We start from the raw sequence: 25,436 nt of genomic DNA, 5'->3' as shown, positions 1-25,436 counted from the left end.
ATATAAAACCCCTTATTCCCCGTAGCCTTAATCTCTTGCTCTACCACCGCTGCCCCTTGCTGTTGCTGCTTTCCATCTAGCCTCCAGTTGCAGCATTGCCAAAGCTGATGCCACTGACTGAGGGGGGCATCGATGCCGCGGGCTGATGAGGATGTCTACACTTGTTGACAGCTCTCCAGTCTCCCAAAATGAGTTGCATTGTTGTAATTTGCAAAGTTCCAATTCAATATTAAATTTAAATATTTATTATTCATTAGTTATGTTTGGTTCGGAAAATATTAAGGAAAGAAAAAAAATGTAAAGAAAAATGATTTTTTCATGTTTGGTTGTCCTTAAAAAAATATAAAAGAAAATCAAATAAAATTAAAATTAATTAAAAATTTATGTATTTTAAAATTATTAATCTTTATATTAATGAGTTAAAATAAATAAAATGAGTTTGAAGTAAAAAATAAAAATAATTTATCAACTTTTAATCAATTTTTTATTTTCTTTCACTTTTTCTTTTCTTCTATTTTTTCTTTATATTTTCTTTCCCTTGCATTTTTCTTCAAATTTTATGAGAACCAAACATGCCAATGAATCGGATAAATTTTGTTATTTTTATTTTTATTATTTTTATTTTTTTAATAACATATAAAATATATATTTATAATGTTATTGATTTATTTAATAATTTGATTAATGAATCATAAATTAATAATTTTTTTTACTTTAATCAATTATCTGATTTTAAAAATATTAATTTTATTTAATTTACAAAATAATCTTACTTCGACTCAAACACTTGGATGAGTCTTAAACAGGGTTTCACTTTACCTCATTATACTGACTTCTCAACAAAGCAACGAAGAAAGAGTGACCGACCACAGTTACCAACACTATTAGAAGGGTACCGACAACTCAAAATCATAATCGCATCGCGCCCGCCTATTCGTCTCTCGGATCTACCATCACCCTCCCATGAATGTCAAATAATCTTTAAAATAATTTAAAATGTGGGAATGACGGTGGTCACAACTCAGAAGGCTTTGCTTTTCTGTTCGGGAGTGAAATTTCGTTATCAAAGTGAATCACAAGCGAAGTCCTCCACTCTTTTTCACTAACAAATGATTGGTGCCCACACACCCATCCAAAAATAAAATCTCTCATAAATAATAAAATTATAAAAATCGCGGAATTTTGAAAAATCTAAAGAAAAAACATCAAAGGAGAAAAAGAAGAGTCTGGATATTTCTCAACGATGTATGGCATTTAGCCACCACCATTTCAAAAATCAAGGAACCCGGTGTTCACGGACCCCACGTCCCACGCCCTTCCACGCCATTTCGCACGTGACAAGCTCGTCTTTTCTGGCTGCACGAAACGTGGCAATGTCACGGATCAACACGTATTGCGACGATCGGAGATAAAACGACCTCACACGTACGTAGTTAAGTTCCTTATTTCCGCCAAACCAGTGCAGAACATCCGATTACTGCTTCAGTCTCGGAGCTTCTTTTCTTTGCCTCTACACTCACTCAATTCTAAGCTTCCAATCGAAGGTAGTTTCCATTCACTCAATTCTTAGCCTCCAATCGAAGGCAGTTTCTCTTATTTCATTGATTATTTCTCTTCAATTCTGGGATCAGTTCTCGCAACAATTCACCACAGATTCTAACGCTGTTGAGATCCTTGGGATGATTGACCGGAAATTTTGATTATAATCTCAATAGTGCTATTTTCAATTTTGTTTGGTTGCTGAGAAAATCCAGGAAAAGCACAAAAAGGAAAACAAGATTTGTTATTGTTTTTGCTTATTGAAAATGAATATTTATTTTTGGGTTTGGTTCAGATTTTTGAGGAGTGAATTGATCGAGGAACATGAGCAATACGATCGGCCATAACTTACTTCACAAGAGTTTGCTCCGGCACACTCTTCTAGAACATCAAAGCAAAATAAGCTGTTCTGGAGTTTCAGGCAACGCACTGTTTCAAGCTCAGTCCCCGACGCAGATTAAAAAGTCGCCGATATCCACCAAATTCCGAGGGAACCGTTTGAATCTGAGGAAAACGAAGTTACCAATGGGAACACATCACTTGGTTTCAGTTATTCCTCGAGCTGTATTGACCACGGATACTACTTCTGAGGTAATTATAACTTTGGTAGTGTAAAACTTATCAATGATTAATTCTTTGCATTTTAGGTGTTATAGCCGAATAATTATTTCTTGTTTAATTTTTATCTGTGATTAAGAAGAATATCTGACTATCGAAGAAATAAATAATTTTAATTTTACTATTGGTTCGAGTCTTGGAGACGAAACCAGGATAGAATTGAGTTCATCTTTATGATGATAATGTTGGCTAGTTATATATTACTGAAAATTTTCCATATTTTAGGCGTATCGCGTTTATATATTTGACCTATTTCATGGATAGAGCAATCATTTCCCAGGAAATTGAAGAAGCTTACAATTGTCATTGATGGAGTGCCCATATTTTTTAGCTTCAAGAACGACATTCATTTGGATTTTCCACTGGACTTGCACCATCTAATTTTCTGAAGCACCAAGTGGAGTTATAAAATTTGAAAATACTCATAGGTCTAGGAAAGATATTCCATGTGTGTATAGTTTGTATACATGACACAATTTTTATGTTGTCCACCATGTTATCCACTAAGGCTCCAGTTGAATATCCATTTGGACGTCAAGATAACTTCAGCAGTTTCCTTTAATTCCTCCCATTTTTTAAGGGATCTAAATGGAGCCCAGCTACCCAGGCTTATTTCCTGAAAGGCAAAAAAATTACCCCATCTTGAACAGACTCCTAAAGTGCTTTCTTACACAGAAAGTCTTCATGGATGATGCCATCCCATTTGCTGACATTCAGAATTGCTGTATGCAACCTGATTGTCTGCTAAGCTTTTTCTAAGAAGGTGATCTTTATATTACTTGCTTGGGATTTGTGACACCATTAGGTGAGAGTTTAAAGAGTTAACTCTTCACCCCATTACGGGAAATGCTCATTGCTATTGGCTACAATGAGCCCATCACTCTGCCATTAAAGCTTCATCTCACCGGTCAGCTTCTGCTCTCTTCTATACAGGTTTTTCCTGTTCAACTATTTGTTCTCCCACATAGAAACATCACTATCTGGTAATTGAATACTGCATGAGTTGTTGTTCTTTTGAGGAAATTGAGAAAAAAAAAAATATTAATGATTTTAGTTTGTGCATTCTTCTTGCAACATGCTGAAGTTTGTCATTTGCACCTCCATTTTTTGAAATTCATGAACGTGGTAAACAATCATAATGGTTTAAAGGCATTAAAAAATTCATCAGGTGGGAAAACCTAAATCCCTTTCAGGACATAGGTTGTTTTAGTTGAAAGCAGCTGTCATTTGCTACAAACAACTCATATTCTGGATGTTCATGCTGGACTCTTTCACTTGAGCTCTTGGTTATGTTTATTGTACCTCGCTCAATGTTGCCTCCCGTCGCTGAATTCAATTTTGTATTAATGTTGGCCTAGAAGTTTAGTGGTAGCTTTCTTGCTTGAATTTTCTTTTTATATTTCCACTTTTTCAGTGTGCAATAGCGATCCCCTAAAAGCAGTACTTTTAAGCTTTTTGAAATTAAGGCTTCTATTTTGATAACTAATCTTGTCTCTGTATGTTATTACTTTAGGTTTCCTGAATGACCAAATTCTCTTGACAAATAAGTACTGTCTATTTTATCCCTCACTGTTTTCTGTAGTCTCTGGAAGCAAGTTTTACTCCTTGCTTTTTTGTATATCTGCAAACAAGGTTTGCTTCTATGCTGTGAACTAGGCATCAACTGAATAATTATTAATATCCTGCACAAAATGGAACATGAGATCATATCGACATGACTTGATATTTGAACAATTTGTCCAAGTGTATCTGTGCACATAAAATATATATAACTTATTGGTTTGGCTGTGTATTTATTTTCACTGATTTTTTCCTTTGTAGCAGCTTGCAGGAAAATTCTGCCTTGATGAAAATATCGAATTGCAGGTATATATAACTTATGAATTAGGTTTTCATAGCTAACTCTAGCTATTTGATATAGGACTTGTTCTGAGTTTGGCTGACTAGATGTATTTACATCTCATTTTAAATAAAATATTCTAACTAACAGAAGCTATACTTATTAAACTGAGCAGGTTGATGTTAGTGTTCCCACTCCAGGCTCTATGGTACAAGTACATATTCAAGTCACCAATTGTAGTAACTCTCTGCTTCTTCATTGGGGTGCGATTCGTGACACCAAAGGGTAAACTTTTGTGTAGATATAGTGATTCCTATTAATCTCAAGTATATATATTTTTTAAATGTTGAATTTCATTTTTTCGTTGCCCCCCTCCTTCCTTTCTCGGAGTACTAATTTCAAATTTTTCTAAAAAATGCAATGTGATATACCATTTTTCTTTCTGTATACTTCTTTCAGAAAATGGGTGCTTCCTTCTCATAGCCCAGATGGCACCAAAGTATATAAGAACAAAGCTCTTAGAACTCCTTTTGTCAAAGTAAGTTCCCAATAACAATAAAAAGTCATTTTGTAGGTCTCCCATTTGATTGAGTATTTGCAGGACCCTTTTTTGATCAAATCTGATAAATTATCATCTGTTTACTTATTTTATTGTTTTACCTCTAGTCTGGCTCCAAGTCCATCCTGAAAATAGAGGTCGATGATCCTGCAATACAAGCTATAGAGTTTCTGATAGTTGATGAAACCCAGAACAAATGGTGAGTTTCCATTAGCTTCATCATTTCTAGATCTGTTACTTCATTGTAATTTGTTTTATATGAGTCCACTTCGTTTTTTCCTTTCTTTTTAATTTTTTTTTTAATTTTTATATTGATAGGTTTAAAAATAATGGCGAGAACTTTTCTGTTAAGTTACCTGTGAAAGGAAAGATGATTCCAAATGCTTCAGTCCCTGAAGAACTTGTACAGATTCAAGCATATTTGAGGTGGGAAAGAAAGGGCAAGCAGATGTATACCCCAGAGCAAGAGAAGGCAAGTTATTATTTGTCCTTAATTCCACTTATCAACAAACAATGCATGAACATTGTGTCCAATATATTCAATGCTTTCCTCCTTTTTTGTCTTTTCTCCTTTTTTATTTTTGGTCAAGGTTTCTCATTCTCTCCATGCAGTTTCCCTTTGTCCCCATTGCTCACTGCTTACAGACAGGTTTCCCTGGTTTTGGTTTGTGTTTTTTGTCTTAATTTCTATTTCTGCTTAGATAAAAACAAAATATACCATAACAACCAAAAAAACAAACAAACAAAAACATATGCTTAACTTTTTCTAACAACCGAGAGGCATGGTATTCCTCGGCTAGCATCCAGACTGCCTTAGTTAACTACATCCCTCAGGGTTAAACATCCAGAAAGTCACGCAGTTCCATCGAACTATCAACCAAGATATAAGTTTCCTCTCCCAGTGCATGAAGGAAAAGGGGAAGTCATAAAGCTGCTTTCGCTCCTCTATCCTCCTCGTCTAGAAGCCACATTTAATCCTCTAGCCTATCTGTCCTTGCTTCCTCTAACCCTGCCCGCTATCCCAACTACAAAGAGAAAGAAGACGGCTACCCTCTAATTAGTTATTATCTGTCCGGATATAAAGTAGCTACATCCAGCTCATAGAGGATGCAATGACTCTAAAACTATGCCTTTCCTTCCATTGAATGTGCATTTTAATTGTAGGACACTTAATAGTCATCTAAATTATGCATTCTATAAACAAATGCATCTGCAGCTCTAACACCCTGTTTGTATTGGCTTTTGAGAAGCCAAAAATTTGTTTTTTTTTTTTATTAGCTCAATAAGAGCTTCTATACATGTTTGGGTAATTTTAATAAATGAGCTTTTGTCTTTAAAATAGCCTAATATGGAAGTTAGGAAGAGGTTTCTTGTAGAACCACTTTTTCTGGCTTATGGCAGAAATAGCTTCATGTTTAACAAAATTTTACAATACCTATATTGCCTCTTTAGAATTATGGTTTTGGCTTCAGTTTTGGCTTCGAATTAAAGCAAAAAACAAAAAGCAATCCTGAACAAACCCTAAATCTACCATATTACAATAATGCTAGTTGGTTTCCAGATCTTTCTGCTAATGATCCATGAAATGTATCCTCTTGGTTAGATCACCTGTAAAGTAATAGTGTGGAAGAGTGGGATATTATTATTGTGGATCAGAATAGAATTATAGACACTGCTTTTACATTTGTCACAATTTTAAAAAACTGCTCATTCCTTCTTAAGTTCTGGGACTCTTAGGCCTGTCATTGCTTCAGTGGCTTCAATGGGAATCTGTATAAAAACTGAAATGCCAGTGATGTTTCCAGAAAAATGGATTTGACTAACAGGCTTTGTTTGCTAGTATTTTGTGTGTGGAACTGGAATCCAATGATACTTAATCAGTTTACTTTCTGGGTTGTGAACTTTGTCAGGAATGTTCATACTTAATATGTAAATGCTATCACAAGTCTGGCTTATACGATAGAAAGAAAGTGTTGAGCAATCTTTTTTAGTTATTATAATGAAAGAAGTTTGATGGCTTGGTTGTTGAAACTTACAAAGTTTACAATTGGAATGCATTAAAAATGAACAAAATAACAAGATAAAGGTATATGGAATAGAATCTTGAAGTTTTACTTGTTCTTTCTTTAAAAGTGTAAAACTCTTTGTTTATGGGTGGTCCTTATGCTTTATATACAGTTAATAACTAAGCAAGTTCCACAAACACTACATGAGTTCACAAAGGCCATTCAAGAAGAAAGAATCTTCTCTCTTTCATTTTCTTTTATGAAAATAAAGAAAAAATAGGAAAATGTATATATATAAATTTAAGTCTTGAATACTTATCTTCCCTAATTCATTAAATTTTTTAATAATATCACTGTGCTTTTTTTTGGTGAAAATGAGATTATTAGTAGAACTTTCTTTCTGGAAGAAGATCTTCAATATTCCCAGGGAGAAAAATAGTTGGATTTTGATGATATCATGGTGTTAGCCTCATCCTTATTGCTGTACCTGTCCTCTTCCTTATGAAATGATGGAGATAGTAGGTACATGGGTAATTTTGAAATTTGCCTCAACCCAAAATGATGGGGATTTGTAAAATCAAGCTAATATCGTTTGCTGAAAACACTTCTTTAATACATTCGCTGAAATTTTCCTCAAAGGTTGATATAGGATGGTAACTTGCAAATTGCTTGTTTGTAGTTTATAATCTCCAATAATTGTCCTATGATGAAACTTTTAGCACAATGATTTAAGGTTATATTTTGAGTTCAATGGACCAATTATTTGGGTTTTTGTGCTTTTCCTCTACTCAATATTTATTCTTACTTTCAATAGGAGGAATATGAAGCAGCTCGAACTGAGCTAGTGGAGGAAATAGCCAGGGGTACTTCCATAGAGGACATGCGAACAAGGCTAACAAACGAATCTGCTAAAAGTGAAATAAAGGAGCAACCACGTTCTGAAACCAAGAGCAAGATACCTGATGAACTTGTACAGGTACAAGCTTATATACGGTGGGAGAAAGCTGGGAAACCCAACTATACCCCAGATCAACAGTTGGTAAGTTTAAAATCTTCTTTAGGCTTGTGGTAATTTTAAGTCTTTTCAGTATAATTGGACACCAATAATGACTTATTTACTCCTTAATATGATTAAGAAGGTGTTTGCCAATCATTGCTTGTGGTTAATCTTGATTAAAATGATCTTTCCGAACAGGGAGAATTTGAAGAAGCAAGAAAAGACCTGCAAACTGAATTGGAGAAGGGCTTGTCTCTTGATGAGATACGGAAGAAGATGATCAAGGGAGAAATACAAGTTAAGGTTTCAAAACAACAGAAAAGTAGAAGGTATTTCGGTGTTGCAAGGATTCAGCGCAAAAAGAGGGATTTAATGCAGCTTCTCCACAGACATGTGACTGAATGGACAGAGGAAAAAACTCCGATTCCAATTAAAAAAACAGAGCTGACAGCAGTTGAGCAGTTTGCTAAGTTGAAGGAAGAACAAGATAGTGGTTCTGTTCTGAACAAAAAAATCTACAAAATTTCTGACAAGGAACTTCTGGTGAGAAACTGATGTGCTATTTATGTTTTTCTCCTCATTCTCTTCTCCATCAGCAGAAAATTTTACTTGCATTCTAATATATCTATTGGTTTAAAATGTTAAGGTACTTGTAACTAAGCCTGCTGGTAAGACCAAGGTGTATTTTGCTACAGATTCCAAGGAACCCCTTACCCTTCATTGGGCTGTGTCTAAAAAAGCTGGAGAGTGGTTGGTAAGATTCTGAAAATATAGACATGGACTGATGGTGAATGTTTGAATTGATGACATTGTTTGTTTTTCCATACCAGTTATGGTTATTCTTTTTGTGTATCAGTTATGTAAAACGATTGGAAAATTTGCAGGCACCGCCTCCAAGTGTACTGCCTCTGGATTCAATTCCTCTAAATGGAGCAGTGCAAACACAATTTGTGAATAGCTCTTCTGCTGATCCTGCTTATGAGGTATGCCAAGAAATTTCATGTGATCCTGTATGCCTTATGCATTTAACTTAACTTTATCTGAGAATTAATGTGAGATTGGATGTTCTTAGAGTACTTCACATATTCTCAATTCAATTTTCAGGTCCAAACCTTAAAAATAGAGATTGAAGAGGACAGTTTTGTGGGGATGCCATTTGTCCTTTTGTCTCAAGGAAATTGGATAAAGAATGGAGGATCAGACTTTTACATTGAATTCAGAGTTGAACCTAAGCAGGTCAAAAAGGTTGCTCTCTGTTGTAATCCCAATAAACATTTCTTCTTATCAATCTATCTTGGTGTTTCTTTATTTACTTCATCCTACATCAACCTTCTAGAATCAATGACTATATTTTTTTCCCACAAAAGGATGCTGGTGATGGCAAAGGGACAGCCAAGGCTTTGTTGGGTAAAATAGCAGAAAAGGAGAGTGAAGCACAGAAGTCCTTTATGCACCGGTCAGTAATTCCTCAGGATGTTAATGAATTGTCAAGCACTTTACAGAAAGGAAACCTTTTGCTCCATTTTCACCAGTATTTTAATTTAATATTCTGTGCTGGCACACTAATAAGATTGTTTTTAGATGGCTTTGAAGGATCTTAAGAGAACTTATGGTTTTGAGTGATGCCACAGCTTCAAGAAAGTGTGGGTTTTTTGATTGATATAGGTTCACATTCTGACAGCATGTGATATGAAGACTTATCCCTCTGTGTAGAGGATTTCATTCTAAAAGCTAGTTGAATTCTTTATTATAAATGTATAATATTGGTGTTGCCTCTCCATTAGCTGATTATTTATTTCTGAAGCATTGCAGTTCTTGAGTTAGGCTTAATGGTAATCCATATGGCATGTTTCTGTAATGATCAAAAGCACAAAACTGATAGTGTATATGGAAGTGGAAGTGAAGAAAATTGTACTCTAATTGGTTGATTCCTTTTGCTCTAGCTTCTTCATCAATCTATCATAATATACATGTTATCCCATTACCAGAAAACATGCTTTACCTTGTCCTTGTTGGAGATGCAATGGAATTGCAATAATTGTTTACCATTCCACACTAGGACCATTGAATCTCATCACAATATAATTAGGAGTTATCAGATATTTAACTTGAATTATGATAGATTAGAGTAGAGAAATATTCCTCATTAGTAAATTTTCCCAAAGCTGTGATATTAAACGTGCAAGCTTTCTATTAATATAGTGAATAACACCTGCCATATGATGAACGCCTACTCTTTCTTCACTACCAACTGCCATGCAATGAACACCTACTCTTTCATCTAATTGTTGGTTTTATTAGCTATCATGTGAACTTTTGAGATTTTTGGTTAGCTCATTGTCTTAAAAGTACTACAATGTTATCAAAGGCAATCGCTTGGGTTGCCTGGGCCATCAAGCCAGGCGAGGTAGATAAAAGTCACCTCTTGAAGACCCAGGTAAGGTGGCTTCAAAGAGGCAATGCCTAGACAATCGCCTTTGACCATGAGTTAAGATTAAACATACTTAGATTATAATTTCATTCAATCTAACATTGGATTAAACAAAGTATAAGATAAAATATTATGTTATCAATTATAGAGATAATAAGATGGAGGGCTATCAATCTAATCTTGATGGAAGTGATGACAATTTTAATTTCAATGATGACTAATGATGATGATGTCTAAAGCTTCTCTAGAATGTTCAATCTCTTATTTTGTTTTTTATTTTGCTTTTTAGATGATTGAAAAATTAAAATATGCATTTATATAGGATGAATATCTTTAAACAATATGATGTTTCTTATGATATGGGGTGTAATATTTAACAGTTTGAATAATTATTACTATTTTGTTAATTTTATTAGACATCATGAGCGATGAAAAATTAATAGTGTTGATTGTCGAAGACAACACTTATATTGGTTGAGTATCGAATAGGTAAATATATGTATATTTTTTATCGCTTTGTTTTTCACCTTTTGCCTTAGGCTAAAAAGAGTCTTATCGCCTTGACATCACCTTTTGCTTTTGACAACGCTGACTAAGTCATATTTTCTTTTTGCAGATTCAATATTGCAGCAGACTTGATGGATCAAGCCATTAGTACTGGTAAATTGGGTCTTGCTGGCATTGTGGTGTGGATGAGATTTATGGCTACCAGGCAGCTTGTATGGAATAAAAACTACAACGTAAAACCACGGTACAACTCTGATAGAATAATTGACTCTAGCATTTGAAGGGCCAAATTTTCTTTTGGGCTCCTGCCACCAACAGATTTCTAGTACCTCTCACCAAACTGACTCTCATTAAACTGGCCTGTTAATTAGCTTTAGATTTTATTCTAACATTTTTTACATGCAAATCCTATGCTGCAAATGTACATTCAACTAATTTTGTTTTCTTCTTTTTGTGAACAAATTCCAAGCTCATGCATGCGTGTATCATTCTCTAAAAATGCCTATCTGCTGTATTCATGCAGTGAAATCAGTAAAGCTCAGGATAGGCTTACAGACCTGCTCCAGAACAGTTACAAAACCCATCCACAGTATAGGGAACTTCTGCGAATGATAATGTCTACTGTTGGTCGTGGAGGTGAAGGGGATGTTGGACAGCGAATTCGAGATGAAATCCTGGTTCTCCAGGTGGAAATTGAACTTTTTTTTATTATTATTTTTTATTTTTTATTTCCTTTTGCATGCTCTATTTTATCTTTCTGTGCATGTGAATGAATATTGGAATTGTCTATTGTCATTTGTTTATTCCAGCGAAACAATGATTGCAAGGGTGCAATGATGGAGGAATGGCATCAGAAGCTACATAATAACACTAGTCCTGATGATGTTATAATCTGTCAGGTATTGAGGTTGTTAATTTAGATGGTCATTTTTACTAGTTTCTATTATTAGAACTTGTCTCTCACAATTAGTGTTCTTGCAGGCATTAATTGATTATATTAAGTGTGACTTTGACATCAGTGCTTACTGGAAAACCCTGAATGAAAATGGAATAACAAAGGAACGCCTTCTAAGTTATGATCGTGGCATCCATTCTGAACCAAATTTCAGAAAAGATCAGAAGGATGGTCTTTTGCGTGATTTAGGAAAATACATGAGAACTTTGAAGGTTGGCTTCATAAACCTATCTTGCCAGAGCTTCATTTTTATTCAGTTTTGATATGTTTCACATGAAAGCTGCACCATGTAATAATCGAGTCATCCTGGAGTTCTTGAAGTGTTGCACATAACATTTTACATATGCAAGGATTCATGCATTTGATTCTTATAGGACATAAAGGGTAATCATTGAATGTGGTCTTATGACATGATTTGAGTAAGACTTTTGAGTGTGAGAGAGAACCTAAAGATAAATACACTTGTATTCAATCATGATTGAAGCAGAAGACATTTCCCCTTTATGAAAGGGAATTAATCATGATTGAATTGGAAGATATTCTCCTTGTCTATGAGGAGAAGTTAAAAATTTTGGATGTTTAGTTTGTTCTCTTTTCATGCTTGTCATGTTGATTCAAAGCCCCATTGCTCAACTTAAAAATTTTAGTGCCATATATGACAATTCAAGAGAATTATGATTTATATGCAGGCGGTTCATTCAGGTGCAGATCTTGAGTCTGCTATCTCAAATTGCATGGGCTACAGATCTGAGGTAATATCTGGAAGTGGGTGGAGTTGTTTTAACAGCATGTTTCCTTAGCATTTGATATAACTTTCAATTTTCTTCAGGGTCAAGGATTCATGGTTGGGGTGAAAATAAATCCTATACCAGGATTGCCATCTGGATTTCCAGTAATATTCTCAACACCACTCTTTTATCATAGTTACTTGCTTGTACCAGTTTTACAAAAATATGTCTTGACATGTCAAACAGGAATTGCTTCAATTTGTTCTAGAACATGTCGAAGATAAGAATGTAGAACCCCTTCTTGAGGTATGTGAAATTTTGTAGACAATTATTTTTTCGTATGCATTGCCTTTTGTTATTTATTTATTAATTTATTTTTGTGAATGCAGGGTTTACTTGAGGCTCGTCAAGAGCTCCAGCCATTACTTAATAAATCTCATGATCGTATGAAGGATCTTTTATTCTTGGACATTGCTCTTGATTCTACTGTTAGAACAGCCATTGAAAGGGGATACGAGGAACTGAATAATGCTGGAGCAGAGGTATATCTAATTTTCTGCATCTTCATTTTCTTTTATTAATATCTTTCTATTCTCTTTCCTTGACTGACTGGTCTCTGAGTTATCTCTATGTTTATGAGTGGTTTTGGTTCCAAAATTTCCATTACTGTTGATTGATCCCTGGTCTTTTATATTTTGCAGAAAATTATGTACTTCATCACTCTGGTTCTTGAAAATCTTGTGCTCTCATCAGATGATAATGAGGATCTTATCTATTGCCTGAAGGTAAATAGTAGTTCATCAAAATTATTTTAATTGCTTGTTCATTGTTCATAAAATATACTAATTCTTATTTCTTGAGAACCTGGTATGACAAGTTCAATGCATATGGCTTTCAGAACAAGACAAACCCTTGACAACAGTTTAGCATCTGTTTCAAATTATTTCAAGTAACTTTTTGGGTAAAGCAACATTGTTTGGAAGCCTTTGGCAAAAAAGTTGAGGGATTTTTTCCCCATTCATGTTTAATTATTATATGATGGTATTAGATTCCAATGTGCTATTGATTGAAAGTGCCATCCACTGCTATAGACAAATGAAATAAAATGTACCTCAACCACTTTTCGATTTTCTCTACATCTAGAAGATAGATGGTTTGCGGGCCTTTAAACACACCTAATTGTGCTAAATGGGGAGAAGAATGGTAAAAACATGGTTGTATGGAATGTCTGTAAGTCACATTTCTTTCTATACCTTCTCACCATGTTGTAAATCACATTCCTTCTAATACCTTCTCACCACCTTTACCTTATGCACTTACTACTGCAAATGTTCTACCTTTTGCAGTTCCTTGAAGAATGTATCAAGTAATTCAAGTACAATAATTTTGCAGTCCCTTTAATATACTTTCTTCTAGATCACGATGTTGATTCATATGTAAATCAGGGTGATGCAGCTTTTATCTTAAAGAGCAATGAGAAAAATAAAAATAACTGGAGCAATGGCATACAAAAGGAACCCTATATAAAAATTTCAATGTGAAGTGATATGGTGACAACTGTCTCTTTCATTTCATAATCAAAAGATCACCTGTCCAACTCTTCACCTCTCAACTCAATAAAGCCTTAAATCCCAACCATACACAAATTATGGGTGGAAACTATATACTGTTTTGCATCTTAACTGGATTGACATGCTCATATCTCGCTGCTTGCTCCTGAATTAAAGTTGATTTATTAAATCTTTTGAGGTTAAATTTGATCTATAATTATTTTGCTACTGTGCTCTCAGTTGTTTCTGTTAGATGGTTTCTATAATCAGAGTCATTACTTGATTCATCTTTTATGGAAGAAATGGAATAGGGGGAAAATCTGGTCCTTCAGTATTTTTCCATTGTTGTCATATTTTTGTAACTTACCCATATCATGGTTTGATTACCTTTTCTTTCATTGCTTGTGAAGGGATGGAATCATGCCCTGGGCATGTCAAAAAGCAGAGATGGTCACTGGGCATTATATGCAAAATCTGTCCTTGACAGGACACGCCTCGCCCTTACAAGCAAGGCAGAGGAATACCATCAAGTTTTGCAACCATCAGCAGAGTACCTTGGATCACTGCTTGGAGTGGACCAATGGGCTGTAAGTTAATTGGTTTAATCATTTTCTCTTAAAAAACAAGAGTAGCATTATGTATAGAAATAGGAATTTATGAGTACGTTGTAATAATCTTAATATCGTTTAGCATTATATACCATTTTACTTAGGAAATTATAACCACTTCATGCAGGTGAATATATTTACTGAAGAAATTATTCGTGCTGGATCAGCAGCATCTTTATCCTCTCTGCTTAATCGACTTGATCCAGTTCTTAGGAAGACTGCTAACCTGGGAAGGTTGATTTTCAGTGGCCCCAACTTTATCTTGTTGAAATCTCAAAAAAGTTAGAAGTGTTCATTTGAATATTAAAAAACAGATTATGATGCAACTTTGGATACTGACTAGATTTATACAATGAAGCGTGTTATGTGATGAATACCATTCTAATTCGACTTTGGCTGGCCTGGAACAGTTGGCAGGTTATCAGTCCAGTTGAAGCTGTTGGACGTGTCGTTGTTGTAGGAGAGTTGCTTACTGTTCAGAATAAATCTTATGGGCAGCCAACAATTTTGGTGGTAAAAACTGTAAAAGGAGAGGAAGAAATTCCAGATGGTGCTGTTGCTGTGCTGACACCTGACATGCCAGATGTTCTATCTCATGTTTCTGTCCGAGCAAGAAATGGCAAAGTAATAATCTATGGCATTGAGACTATATTGTGCATGTAATTTTTCTTGGTGGTTGTTTGTTGAAAAGAATGACTGGCCATTGGCAGGTTTGCTTTGCCACATGCTTTGATCCCAAGATTCTGGCTGATCTCCAAGCAAATGAAGGGAAGTTACTGCACCTAAAACCTACATCTGCAGATATAGTTTATAGGTAAATCTAACCTTTTAGATAAATGTCATATACCATGTTCCATGATGTGAATAACGAAGTGACATTTCAAGTGTTATTCTTTTTGTGATAAATTCAGTTCTCTCATATTCATTGTTCTTTATGAAATTCATCTATATGGATAAGTTGCATGAACTAAAAGCATTGAAATTCACCTTTTGCTTTCCCTCTTTTTTTTTTTCATATCTAATCTCAGTGCAGTAAAGGAGGGTGAATTAACAGACTCAATTTCAACTAAGTCAAAAGACAATGATTCGTTGCCATCTGTTAGTTTGGTCAGAAAGCAGTTTGGTGGTAGATATGCCATATCCTCTGAGGAATTTACCAGTGAAATGGTTAGACTTGTAAAATTAACAGTTCGTTTATGTATGAGGAGGATTTTTTTTCCTTATATAGCATTGATGGAGGTGATTTTAATTTTCTTAGGTTGGAGCTAAATCCCGAAATATCTCATATCTGAAAGGAAAAGTGCCATTGTGGGTCCAGATTCCTACATCAGTTGCTCTCCCATTTGGAGTCTTTGAGAAAGTTCTTTCAGATGGTTTGAATAAGGTTTTTCCTGCGTTACATCTTCCTTTTGTTTTCAAGCACCCATCTAGAGTATTCAGCTGCATTTGGTTAGAATCTCTTCATTCAAAACCTTATAATGTTTGCATAATTAGTAAAATAAGGATAATTTTTGTTTTATCCAGTCAAACACTAGGTATATTTTACATTGACATCAAATTCTGACAAATTGGTTTCTTAGGGATTTATAGTTGCCAATGGTAATGGATACACGATGGAGAGGCCTTTATAGTTTGAAATATGGAGGTGGGAGAATTCTGTGAGCCCAAATTTTTGCATGTGCTGGTCATGACACCTGTGAGATATATTAGGCTTCAAAAGATTGAACAGAAAAATCAACCAAATAGCCCATGGCCTCTGTGTAAGATGCATCTCCATTAGCTAGTGATAATTAAGAATGTCTTAAGCTCAGCCCAGTGTTTCATAAGCATGTTTCAGTGTATAATATTTTAACATTGCCATAGGAAGCATTATGAAGGAGGAGGTTTCCTGGAAGTGAACTCAGTTATTCTTCAGACAAATTCTGATGGAATATTTCCATGACCAGCATGACCAAAATGCAATTCCATTGTTGAAGTTCATTATTTTCAAAATCTAATTACGATGACTTTTCTGGAGCAACATTTTCTTCTGTGATATTTGCACCAATATCTTGAGAGAAAAAGGAAAAACTTCTATGTACTGGCATAATCTGATTGAGTCCTCTCTCTCTCTCTCTCTCTCTCTCTCTCTCTCTCTTTTTCATTTAATTGCAGGAAGTGTCTGAAAAGTTGCGGAGCTTGAAAGGAGGGTTAGGTAAAGGGAACTTTGCTGTCCTCACTGAGATTCGTAAGACAGTTTTACAGCTTTCAGCACCATCTCAGCTGGTATGTCCTTCAGATGATTGGACTGCAGATTTATTCTGTCATATTAGCTTCAGATAATATATTGTAAAGAGTACATTTTTCTTACCATGCTTTTTCTTACAATTAGACATAAAACAGTTATGATTTAGGCAATATATTCTCCAAAGTTTTCAATCTGTGCTTGTAGCTTTGCTGTTGACCTGACATTCTTTCTCATGTCCCCTAATTTCTATGGACAATCATGCTTTAGGGGTAGATGGGAGTGAAAATTGCTCTAAAGGGGTTGAACTTTGCATAAATAGTGTAAAAGTGTATAGGAAGTTATGAAATTGCTCTAGAGGACTTAAGGTTAATTTATCATCCGTAAATATCCAAAATACCCTTAAGAGCCTTTTTTTTTTAAAAAAAGGTGGCAATAAAGTACTCATAATAATTAATATATTAAGATTTCAAGAAAAATTAAAAAAATAATAAATAAAATCTTTTTTCAAAATCTATTTAATAGTCATATGGTTTGTTTTTTTTTCAATTTACAACTATTATCTTAAGTTTTTTATTAATTTAACATTCAATTATTATTATTTTTTATTTTTTATTTTTAAAATTAATTAAATAGCAATTACATAAGACATGTTTATTTTAATTTATTATATAAGACATGTTTATATTAATTTATTTTTCATTAATTTAACTTGCTTATTGTTTTTATTTTTTATTTTGAAATTTAATTAAATAACAACTCTATAAAACGTATTTATCTTAATTTATTTTTTAGTAATTTAACGTTCGAATTATTATTATTTTTTATTTTGAAAATTTGAATTTCTTTTTTGAAATTTAATTAAATAATAACTGTATAAGACATCTATAAATTTGTAAACTATGGATTTATATATATATATATATATTCATCTTCTTTGTTTGTTTCCATACAAAATTACTAGAAAAATTATTTACACACATACATAAATATCAAATATAATTTTTATTTTTATTCCTTTTTTTTTTTACATATGTTCACACATATACAAAACATTTAATACTAAATGTATAAAACATTTTCACATTTTTATTAACATCCATAGAATCACGCAAATATATTTACAACAGGCAGACTTATACAACCATGTACAACTAATACAAACACCTTATACATTTAGTACAAGTGTCTTGTACATATGTGAAAATATAAAAAAAAAAAAATTATTTGACATTTGTGCATGTTTAAACAATGTTTCCAATGATATAAAAAACAAACAAAGAATATAAAGAAAAATACCTAATATATTCACAATAGGCAGACTTGTACAAGCCTTGTACACCTAGTATGAATGCCTTGTACATTTAGTACAAGTTCCTTGGACATGTGCGAAAATATTAAAAAAAAATATATATATATTTGACATTTACTCGAGTAAATAATATTTGCAATGGTTTGATATCAAAGACAAACTATGAGAATCAAGAAAAACATATAAATAGAGAAGTGTGAATGATAAAGGAGATTTTTTATCCAAAAATTTTCATGGACTGAAACAATTATGCAAACTTCAATCCCTTTAGAGCTATTTTGAGGCCCATCTGCCCTTGAAGTGTAATCGACCCAATTTCTATAGGACCCCTTTGTTTACTATAGAATCAGCTAGATATCCCACCCAAAGCTGATCTCTGGTTCTGAATGTTGTCTTGGCACTATGCTCTTGAGACCTAGCTCAAGTGGCAAGGGGGTGGAGTGAGAATGTGGGGTATTCCCGATTTGACTTCCAACAAGGATAAAAGGGGGAAAAAGGGGGGTTGCCTATCAAAAAAGAAAAAGTTTAATTCAATAGTGTGAACTGGATATTACATGATAGGCATTGCTTTCATCAGATGAGTAACTGCAGGGACCTCTAGGCTGAATCATGAAGTTGATCTTAAGCTCATACCTCACAGGCAAGAGTTCTTTTCAGGTGCAAGAGCTGAAAGATAAGATGAAAAGTTCTGGAATGCCTTGGCCTGGTGATGAAGGTGAACAGCGCTGGGAACAAGCTTGGATGGCTATAAAGAAGGTAAGTTTTATCCTGCATTATGAAACAACAAATGATGGTGTTTGGTAAATAAAGTTGATGACAAGACAACTTAATCTCTTAATTGAAGTCATTAAGCACATCACGTATGTTTGGTAAAATATCCTAATGTTGTAACTTAAAGTTAAAAATGACTTAGTCAAAATAAGTAACTTATTCCTTCCCCTGTTTCTCTCTCAAAGCCTCATTATTGAATATCAGTGAGGGTAAAAATGTGAATTTAATAGTCCCCCTTAATGCATAAAGGAAAAATTAAGTAATAAATTTTAAGTTGATAACTTGAGTAAAATTCAACTTAAAATCAATTTAAGTCATCAAGTATTAGGTTTTAAGTTTTACTAAACACCACCCTAGTGTTTGACGGCTTAGATTGGAAGTAATGTTTTACTTCTAAGAATAGAAGTAATGTCTTGTTTTCTCCCAGATATTTTTTTTCAGGACTCTGTAATCTATATCTCCTCCTCTATGGATGTTGAGAAGAAGTGGATTTGTCCTTGTATATTCTGGAGCCTAAAGAACTGCTTTCTTTATATGCATGCATTTATGCACAATAATTTGCAGATTACTGTATTGGATTTAACTTCTTAGTGGTTTTCAATTAAGTGTCTGTAATATGTTGCTTGCTTGTAACTGCAGCTTACAATCTTTCCTTAAAGCTACCCTGATATTATTTAAATTTCCATCCTCATTACTTACTCCCATCAAACAATTCTGACATTTTGATGTATGCCATTGATCTGTTCTTTTCAGGTCTGGGCTTCAAAGTGGAATGAAAGAGCATACTTTAGCACCAGAAAAGTGAAATTGGATCATGATTATCTGTGCATGGCTGTCCTGGTTCAAGAAATAATAAATGCTGATTATGCATTTGTCATCCACACAACTAATCCATCCTCAGGAGACTCATCAGAGATATATGCTGAGGTACTGCACTAATTTTTTAGTTTTGTTCTATTGGATACCAAGAATATTTAGGCCTCCATTCTGGCATAGGTGGTGAGGGGACTCGGAGAAACTCTAGTTGGAGCTTATCCAGGTCGTGCTTTGAGTTTTATCTGCAAGAAGAATGATCTCAACTCTCCTCAGGTGAGTAGTTCATCTGATGTGATCTCATGAGGGGGTGTTATGTTTGAAATGCTCATGATGGATCTGAATCTAATTTCTGGTTCTGTTGAAAATTACTAGTGGCTGCTTATTTTGGTAACTTTCAAAGCTAATTGGGAAAACAAAGTTTCACTGGTTATCAAAATTATTGTAATCTATGCTGTAATTCCTAAGTAGCATTCAGATAATGTGAATTGATCATTGAAAAATCTAGCATTGTCTGTGCTCACAACTTGGGTTACTTCCAGGTGTTGGGTTACCCAAGCAAGCCCATTGGCCTCTTTATAACACGATCTATTATCTTCCGATCTGACTCTAATGGTGAAGATCTAGAAGGTTATGCTGGTGCAGGCCTTTACGATAGGTAAACTCCTTTATAGCTTTACTGCTATTCTGATGCAATAAAATCGTCATAGATGGATGGAATCTTATTTATCATTGGCTATTCATTGTTTCTTGAAAGGTGGACTACAACTTCCTAGTTATCTGGTCTAGAACCTTTGATGATAATGTGAACTGTCCATTAACCCAATTATTTGCACTGTCCAAACACTGAGGTGCTAAAACCTAGCTGATTCTTGGTCTGGTTGGTTGAAATCTCTATTCATTTTATCTCAATAAAATCACTAGTCAAGATGACTCAGAAATTGGTCAGGTTTTAGTCTTTGATGGCAAGCTTCCGTCCAGTAATCTGTAGGTAGAATGTACTGTATTGCCATCCCTTTGTGTCCATTGCTGCCTCTATGGCATATGCAGTCAACCATTTTCAGTCACATGGAAAATTTGGCTGTGTTTGCATTTCTGTCTCAAATGCTTTAAACTGATAAAATTTTACTTTTTCCTTGGGCAGTGTGCCAATGGATAAAGAGGAAAAAGTCGTGCTTGATTATTCGTCTGATCCATTGATGATTGATGGCAACTTTCGGCAGTCGATCCTCTCTAGCATTGCTCGTGCAGGAAATGCAATTGAAGAGTTGTATGGGTCACCTCAAGATATTGAAGGTGTGGTTAGAGACGGGAAAATTTATGTTGTCCAAACAAGACCGCAGATGTGATCCTGATTCTTTTTTGTATCCTCGTAAAGGGACGAGCTATTTAAATGATAGTAGGAGGGAAAAAAAAAATCGGGGGAAACCTGTAGAGAAATAAAGTGGGTGCAAGAAGCTTCACACGGAAGTTTGTCAATAGGCCATCTTGTACAATACAAACATAAAATTTTATTTCTATCTCATAAGGCATTATACTATTGCCTTTGTTGTGAGAATTTTCACGTCCCTGCCTCGAAATGAATGACCTACTCCGACTTTGTTTATGGCAATGAACACCAAGTCCACCATAAATGCTGGTGAAAGGTTAAATCAACATATGCCCTGCTAGTTTTCTGCCAATTACAGATAGTCCTTTTTATGCAGGAGAGTGAGATTTTGCTAATGATCTTGGGTATATTAAGTCGAGTTTCTACCATTTATCAGGAATTGTGGCAAAATATTCCATCTGGAACAATTGCTGTTGCTCTACAATTCTAGAATAATGCTTCTTTGGAATGCCACAGCCTTGGAATAATGGTTTCCTTGTAACAATTTTGGAACATTGGCTCACTATTCTAGAATAATGTTGTTGCTGCTTTGAAAGGTTATTGCACGAGATCTTTACTGGATATTAGATGTTAATCGAAACAAGGAATTACTCAGGCGTGACTGATAGAAGAATAACCCAATTGTAATATACGTCCCAATGATACCAGAAGAATTCCAACCCATTGCATTGATTGGAATTCTTATGATCGTCTAAATTGGACCAAAGAAGGGTGTTATGATTGACAATAAAAAGATAAAAAAAATACGATTATGTAACTAGTTAGGTTGATGTGTTATAATATTCCCCCTGCCCCCCTCTTTTTTTAAATCCTTGATTTATAATGATGTCAGTGCATCCTTGACTTTTTTTTTTTTTTATCTAATCTAAACCTTAACAAGGTTAAGTTTTTGAAAACCCAAACAACTTGTAAAAATGGATTAAAGTTTGGAAAATTTTAAATCTTTAATTGGATTTTTTTTTTCTTCATAAAACTTTAACATTCATGGATACAACCTTTATCTTATTCTTTCTATGACCAGAACATTTAAAGGCGATGCATCCTTTTCTCTAAGATTATATTATTTGATGTATTTGATTTTAAACGAGAGTCTCTTGTTTCTCTTTGTTTATTGATATATATATATTTTCTCTTTTTTAGGGTCTGATTCACAATTGTTTTTAAAAACAATTTTTTGTTTTCTAGAACAAAAAAAATGGGAAAACACATTTAATTACCAAAAAATTATTTTTTATTTTCTGTTAACAAGGTGTTTTCAAATAATGTTTTTTTTTTTAATTGTTTTCACTTTTCTTTTTTGAGAATTGTTTTAAAAATAAGTATACAAACATATAGAATAATTAAAAATAAAATACTAAATATAAAAATTATTTTTCACACGTTAAAAATATTTTAACTTCTCACATACACTTTTGTTTTACAAAACATCCTAGAACAGTTTTTAAAAACTATTATCAAAAACTGTTTTTAAGAATTATTTTCAAAAATAGTTATCAAACGAAACCTTAAATTTTCTTTAGAACAAACTTTCTAAATTTCTTTACAAACCTAGAGATTTTAATATTAGTAAAAATAAGTTTAATTATATTATTAAATTCTAATTTTTCTTTCATAGAGACTTTCAAGACCGATCTCTTAGGTTTCTTTAAAGGATATTTCAAAGGTTTGAAGGAATATTATCAATTAATCAATTTAAAGAGAGTCGACGTCTTTACTTTTCTTTATGATAGTAAAATTAGGTTTAAATCTCTCATGAAGATATTTCAAAATCTTTCCAAATATTTTGAAGTTAGGAATCATCTCATCTAGTTTGAAATTATGGTTCGTTGTCACTTAGTTCAACATAAAATTCAATTATCCTCATTTATTTTGATGCTTTGAAATACCTAATAACAAACATTTGAATATTATATAACTTCATATTAGAAGTGCTCTCATGTGTAATTAATGATTACCTTAAGTTTCTTTAATGTATTTACATGTTCTATCCAACGAAAATTGTTAGCACTTGCACCATGAGAGGCTTTATGTCTGCTCGTTTACCTTCATTATAAATTTCAAATTACTTTTATTTAGTCTGATTTTCTCAACATACTCCCGAATTGAAATTTCTTTCTTGAAACTAAAAGCTACCTAAAATAGAAGTTCAATAGGTAGATGGGTAGATCCATAAACTTTAGTATGTTCTTTATAATTATTTTATTAATCTTTTTAATTCCAATTTTCCAAGTTGATGAATATATAAATCTAAGCAATTTCATGAATCCACAAAGATAGGGACACTAGATGTATGTGGGACCCACCTATGACAACCTTCATAGGTCTAAAACTATGGGTATATTGGATCAAATAAATAATCCATTAAATTTGAAAAATAAGTATACAAATTTATTTGAATAGACTCACCTTTTACCAAAGGAATTACTTTGACCGCACCTATACTTTACTTTCATGTCTTCAATACAATACCTTTAATAGACCAACTCAACACTAGTTAGTATTCAAGCTTCCTAATCACTTTCCTTGACCCATTTCGAAGACCTAATGCATGTTTAATATGCCAACATTCTACCATATAATATCTAAACTATGTACTTTCCTCAATTCTACATTAAATTAAATTTGCACCATAGTTCCTAAGTCAAATATATAAATATAAATCAAGAGCAGCGTTACGCCAAATATCTAATCTGCTGTGCATATTAAGACTGCGAGCCACATACCAATAGACTCCTATGACCAAGGAAATTCCCCTCTTTCTTGAATTCATACGGGCATGTTTACATTAAATTACATTATTTCTGCTTCGTCATATTCCTTGATATTTCGAAATACCACACAACAGTCAAATTAATCAATATTTCCCTCCATAGGATGGACATCCTTCTGCTGTTAAACCAGAAATATTCAACCAAACTTCATTTACACGGCCAGTGGGATGATATGAAGCATTGTACTGGGCTATTGTGTAGGAATTCTTCTCTTCTAGAACTGCTGATTTTCCAAACAAGTAATCATCCAAACTGGTCTCAAGAGCTTTTATTTCTTTGCTGATGGTGTCGTCCTTGGCGAACCCTGGAAACACTCTGACTGCTACACAGTGGCTTCTCCATTTGTCAAACTGCAAGTTCAGCTCAGGATAGGGCTGTGGAGGAGATTCCTCATACTTTGGAGAAAGAAAGAACCTCACAGTATATTCAGACCCAAGTGCTGATGGGGTGACGCTTGTTAAAACAGGAGCAGTAATGGCAAACTGGGAAGAGTTAAGGTTAGCACCATGAATGTATTTATACAACCTGAGACCAATAACACAGCAAATGATGAGAGAAGAGAGTGATAAAAGCAACACACATATTATCCACATGGTTAAAGGCCAATCACTTAGATTGATTGTTGAAAATTGAGACACCATCCTTGTCATCAACATTACTGTTTTGATGTACCTCCATTTGCTTCTGTGCTTTTGGGTCTTTATAACTATTACTTACGCCCTCTATAATCGGGTCAGTTAAGAATTCGAGAATGACAAATAACAGGGAAAAAAAACAGAGATAATTAGCATGCATGTCCCTGTGCAAGCTCCAAACTTCAAATCAATCTAAGCTTTGCTTATCCTATGCCAGTACAAACGCTAATATCAGCAAATCAATGTTAGCAAAAAAATGCCGACTTTCCAAAAATCAAGATTTTAGTTCCATGTTAAAGATTAGTCTTAAGTTATCCACTGTTATTGTTCCGATGCTTGGCTCAGGACTTATATTGGGTGCTGATGAAGGGGTTTCTGGTTCAACTTCACTTGAAAGAAAGTACCGTCAGGTGGGTATAAGTATAACTTCTCTCCATGGGTCAGTTGTTTCTTCTACAGTTTATCAGGAAACAAATGAAGGCGCAGAAAAGAAAAAATGAAACCTGTGAAAGGCGTCTTTCGTGGACTTGTTGAAAGAGGTGCCATGGACGGTAGCAGACATCCAAGAGGACTGTCTGTAGAGTCTAATCTGGAAATCAGATTGTGAGTGTACAACTGTGTACTGTGGAGAGTCGATGGCGTGACCTGAAACCACCAGAAAGCTTAGGTAAGCTATCAATACCAACAAAACCTTCACCATCTTCACCTTTTGTTCTGCTGTTTTTTTCGTAAAACAGCACGACTGCTTAAATAGTGAGGCTCAGAAGACTGAAGACCATTCCACCATTCAGAAAAGTCACTTTTCTCCCGCTGTTTATCGCCCACATATTTCATTATCAGTGCTTGGCGCACACATGGCTTTCGCTTTCACCGGATACTGATTGTCCAGACCTCATGGCCACCTTTTTCGGTTTAATATTTAAAATAATAGATTTGAGATCCGTCAGATGACGGGATTCTTTTCAACCTTAAACCAATTTCAGGTTTTCAATTAGATAATGTAATTTAAAAGAAAAATAAAATAATAGTATTGATCGAATCAAAATCAGTGAATGGTTTTGAAATAGATATCGTTGTCGCTCACTGTTTTAGGCTGTTGGCTTTGGGCGTCACGTTCAAATTAAGGCGAGGGTTGGCCCAAGAAATGGGGCACCTGAAGAGGCACACTAAAGGTGTTCCAAA

The 25,436-nt window shown here is 34.1% G+C and overlaps 2 protein-coding genes across 3 annotated transcripts; one reads left to right on the top strand and one right to left on the bottom strand.

Annotated features, from left to right (window-relative positions):
• Positions 1-1,433: 1,433 nt before the first annotated feature.
• Positions 1,434-21,183, top strand: LOC117923100 (alpha-glucan water dikinase, chloroplastic). Of its 2 annotated transcripts, none has more exons than XM_034841355.1 (34): positions 1,434-1,544; positions 1,835-2,130; positions 3,982-4,023; positions 4,173-4,282; positions 4,457-4,535; positions 4,664-4,755; positions 4,875-5,028; positions 7,377-7,601; positions 7,758-8,102; positions 8,206-8,313; positions 8,444-8,542; positions 8,664-8,804; positions 8,927-9,015; positions 10,607-10,741; positions 11,021-11,183; positions 11,307-11,396; positions 11,479-11,664; positions 12,142-12,204; positions 12,282-12,344; positions 12,427-12,486; positions 12,570-12,722; positions 12,882-12,965; positions 14,141-14,317; positions 14,466-14,572; positions 14,749-14,962; positions 15,049-15,152; positions 15,367-15,505; positions 15,597-15,722; positions 16,493-16,603; positions 18,532-18,630; positions 19,399-19,572; positions 19,642-19,734; positions 20,001-20,116; positions 20,603-21,183. In XM_034841355.1, the coding sequence occupies exons 2-34, from the start codon at positions 1,864-1,866 to the stop codon at positions 20,805-20,807; spliced, it is 4,413 nt and encodes a 1,470-aa protein (XP_034697246.1). In that variant the 5' UTR covers positions 1,434-1,544; positions 1,835-1,863; the 3' UTR covers positions 20,808-21,183. The 2 variants fall into 2 exon arrangements, with proteins under 2 accessions (XP_034697246.1, XP_034697240.1); XM_034841349.1 differs by having other exon boundaries at positions 3,979-4,023.
• Positions 21,184-23,584: 2,401 nt separating this feature from the next.
• Positions 23,585-24,985, bottom strand: LOC117922635 (heme-binding protein 2-like). The gene is made up of 2 exons (XM_034840814.1): positions 24,758-24,985; positions 23,585-24,144 (listed from the first exon to the last, which is right to left on the bottom strand). The coding sequence occupies exons 1-2, from the start codon at positions 24,952-24,954 to the stop codon at positions 23,703-23,705; spliced, it is 639 nt and encodes a 212-aa protein (XP_034696705.1). The 5' UTR covers positions 24,955-24,985; the 3' UTR covers positions 23,585-23,702.
• Between the last annotated feature and the right edge of the window lie 451 nt (positions 24,986-25,436).

This window comes from Vitis riparia, chromosome 1, assembly GCF_004353265.1.
Source record: "Vitis riparia cultivar Riparia Gloire de Montpellier isolate 1030 chromosome 1, EGFV_Vit.rip_1.0, whole genome shotgun sequence".
Taxonomy (NCBI): Eukaryota; Viridiplantae; Streptophyta; class Magnoliopsida; order Vitales; family Vitaceae; genus Vitis; species Vitis riparia.
This window is presented reverse-complemented; position numbering and strand designations above follow the sequence as displayed.

Bases quoted from the DNA above. Each gene is read 5' to 3' on its own strand.
- LOC117922635 (XM_034840814.1), bottom strand. From the start codon at position 24,954: ATGGTGAAGGTTTTGTTGGTATTGATAGCTTACCTAAGCTTTCTGGTG. The intron at 24,145-24,757 runs GTTTCATTTTTT...TATTGGTCTCAG, and splicing joins ACGAAAGACGCCTTTCACAG to GTTGTATAAATACATTCATG.
- LOC117923100 (XM_034841349.1), top strand. From the start codon at position 1,864: ATGAGCAATACGATCGGCCATAACTTACTTCACAAGAGTTTGCTCCGG. The intron at 8,103-8,205 runs GTGAGAAACTGA...TAAAATGTTAAG, and splicing joins TTTCTGACAAGGAACTTCTG to GTACTTGTAACTAAGCCTGC. The intron at 9,016-10,606 runs GTCAGTAATTCC...TTCTTTTTGCAG, and splicing joins CAGAAGTCCTTTATGCACCG to ATTCAATATTGCAGCAGACT.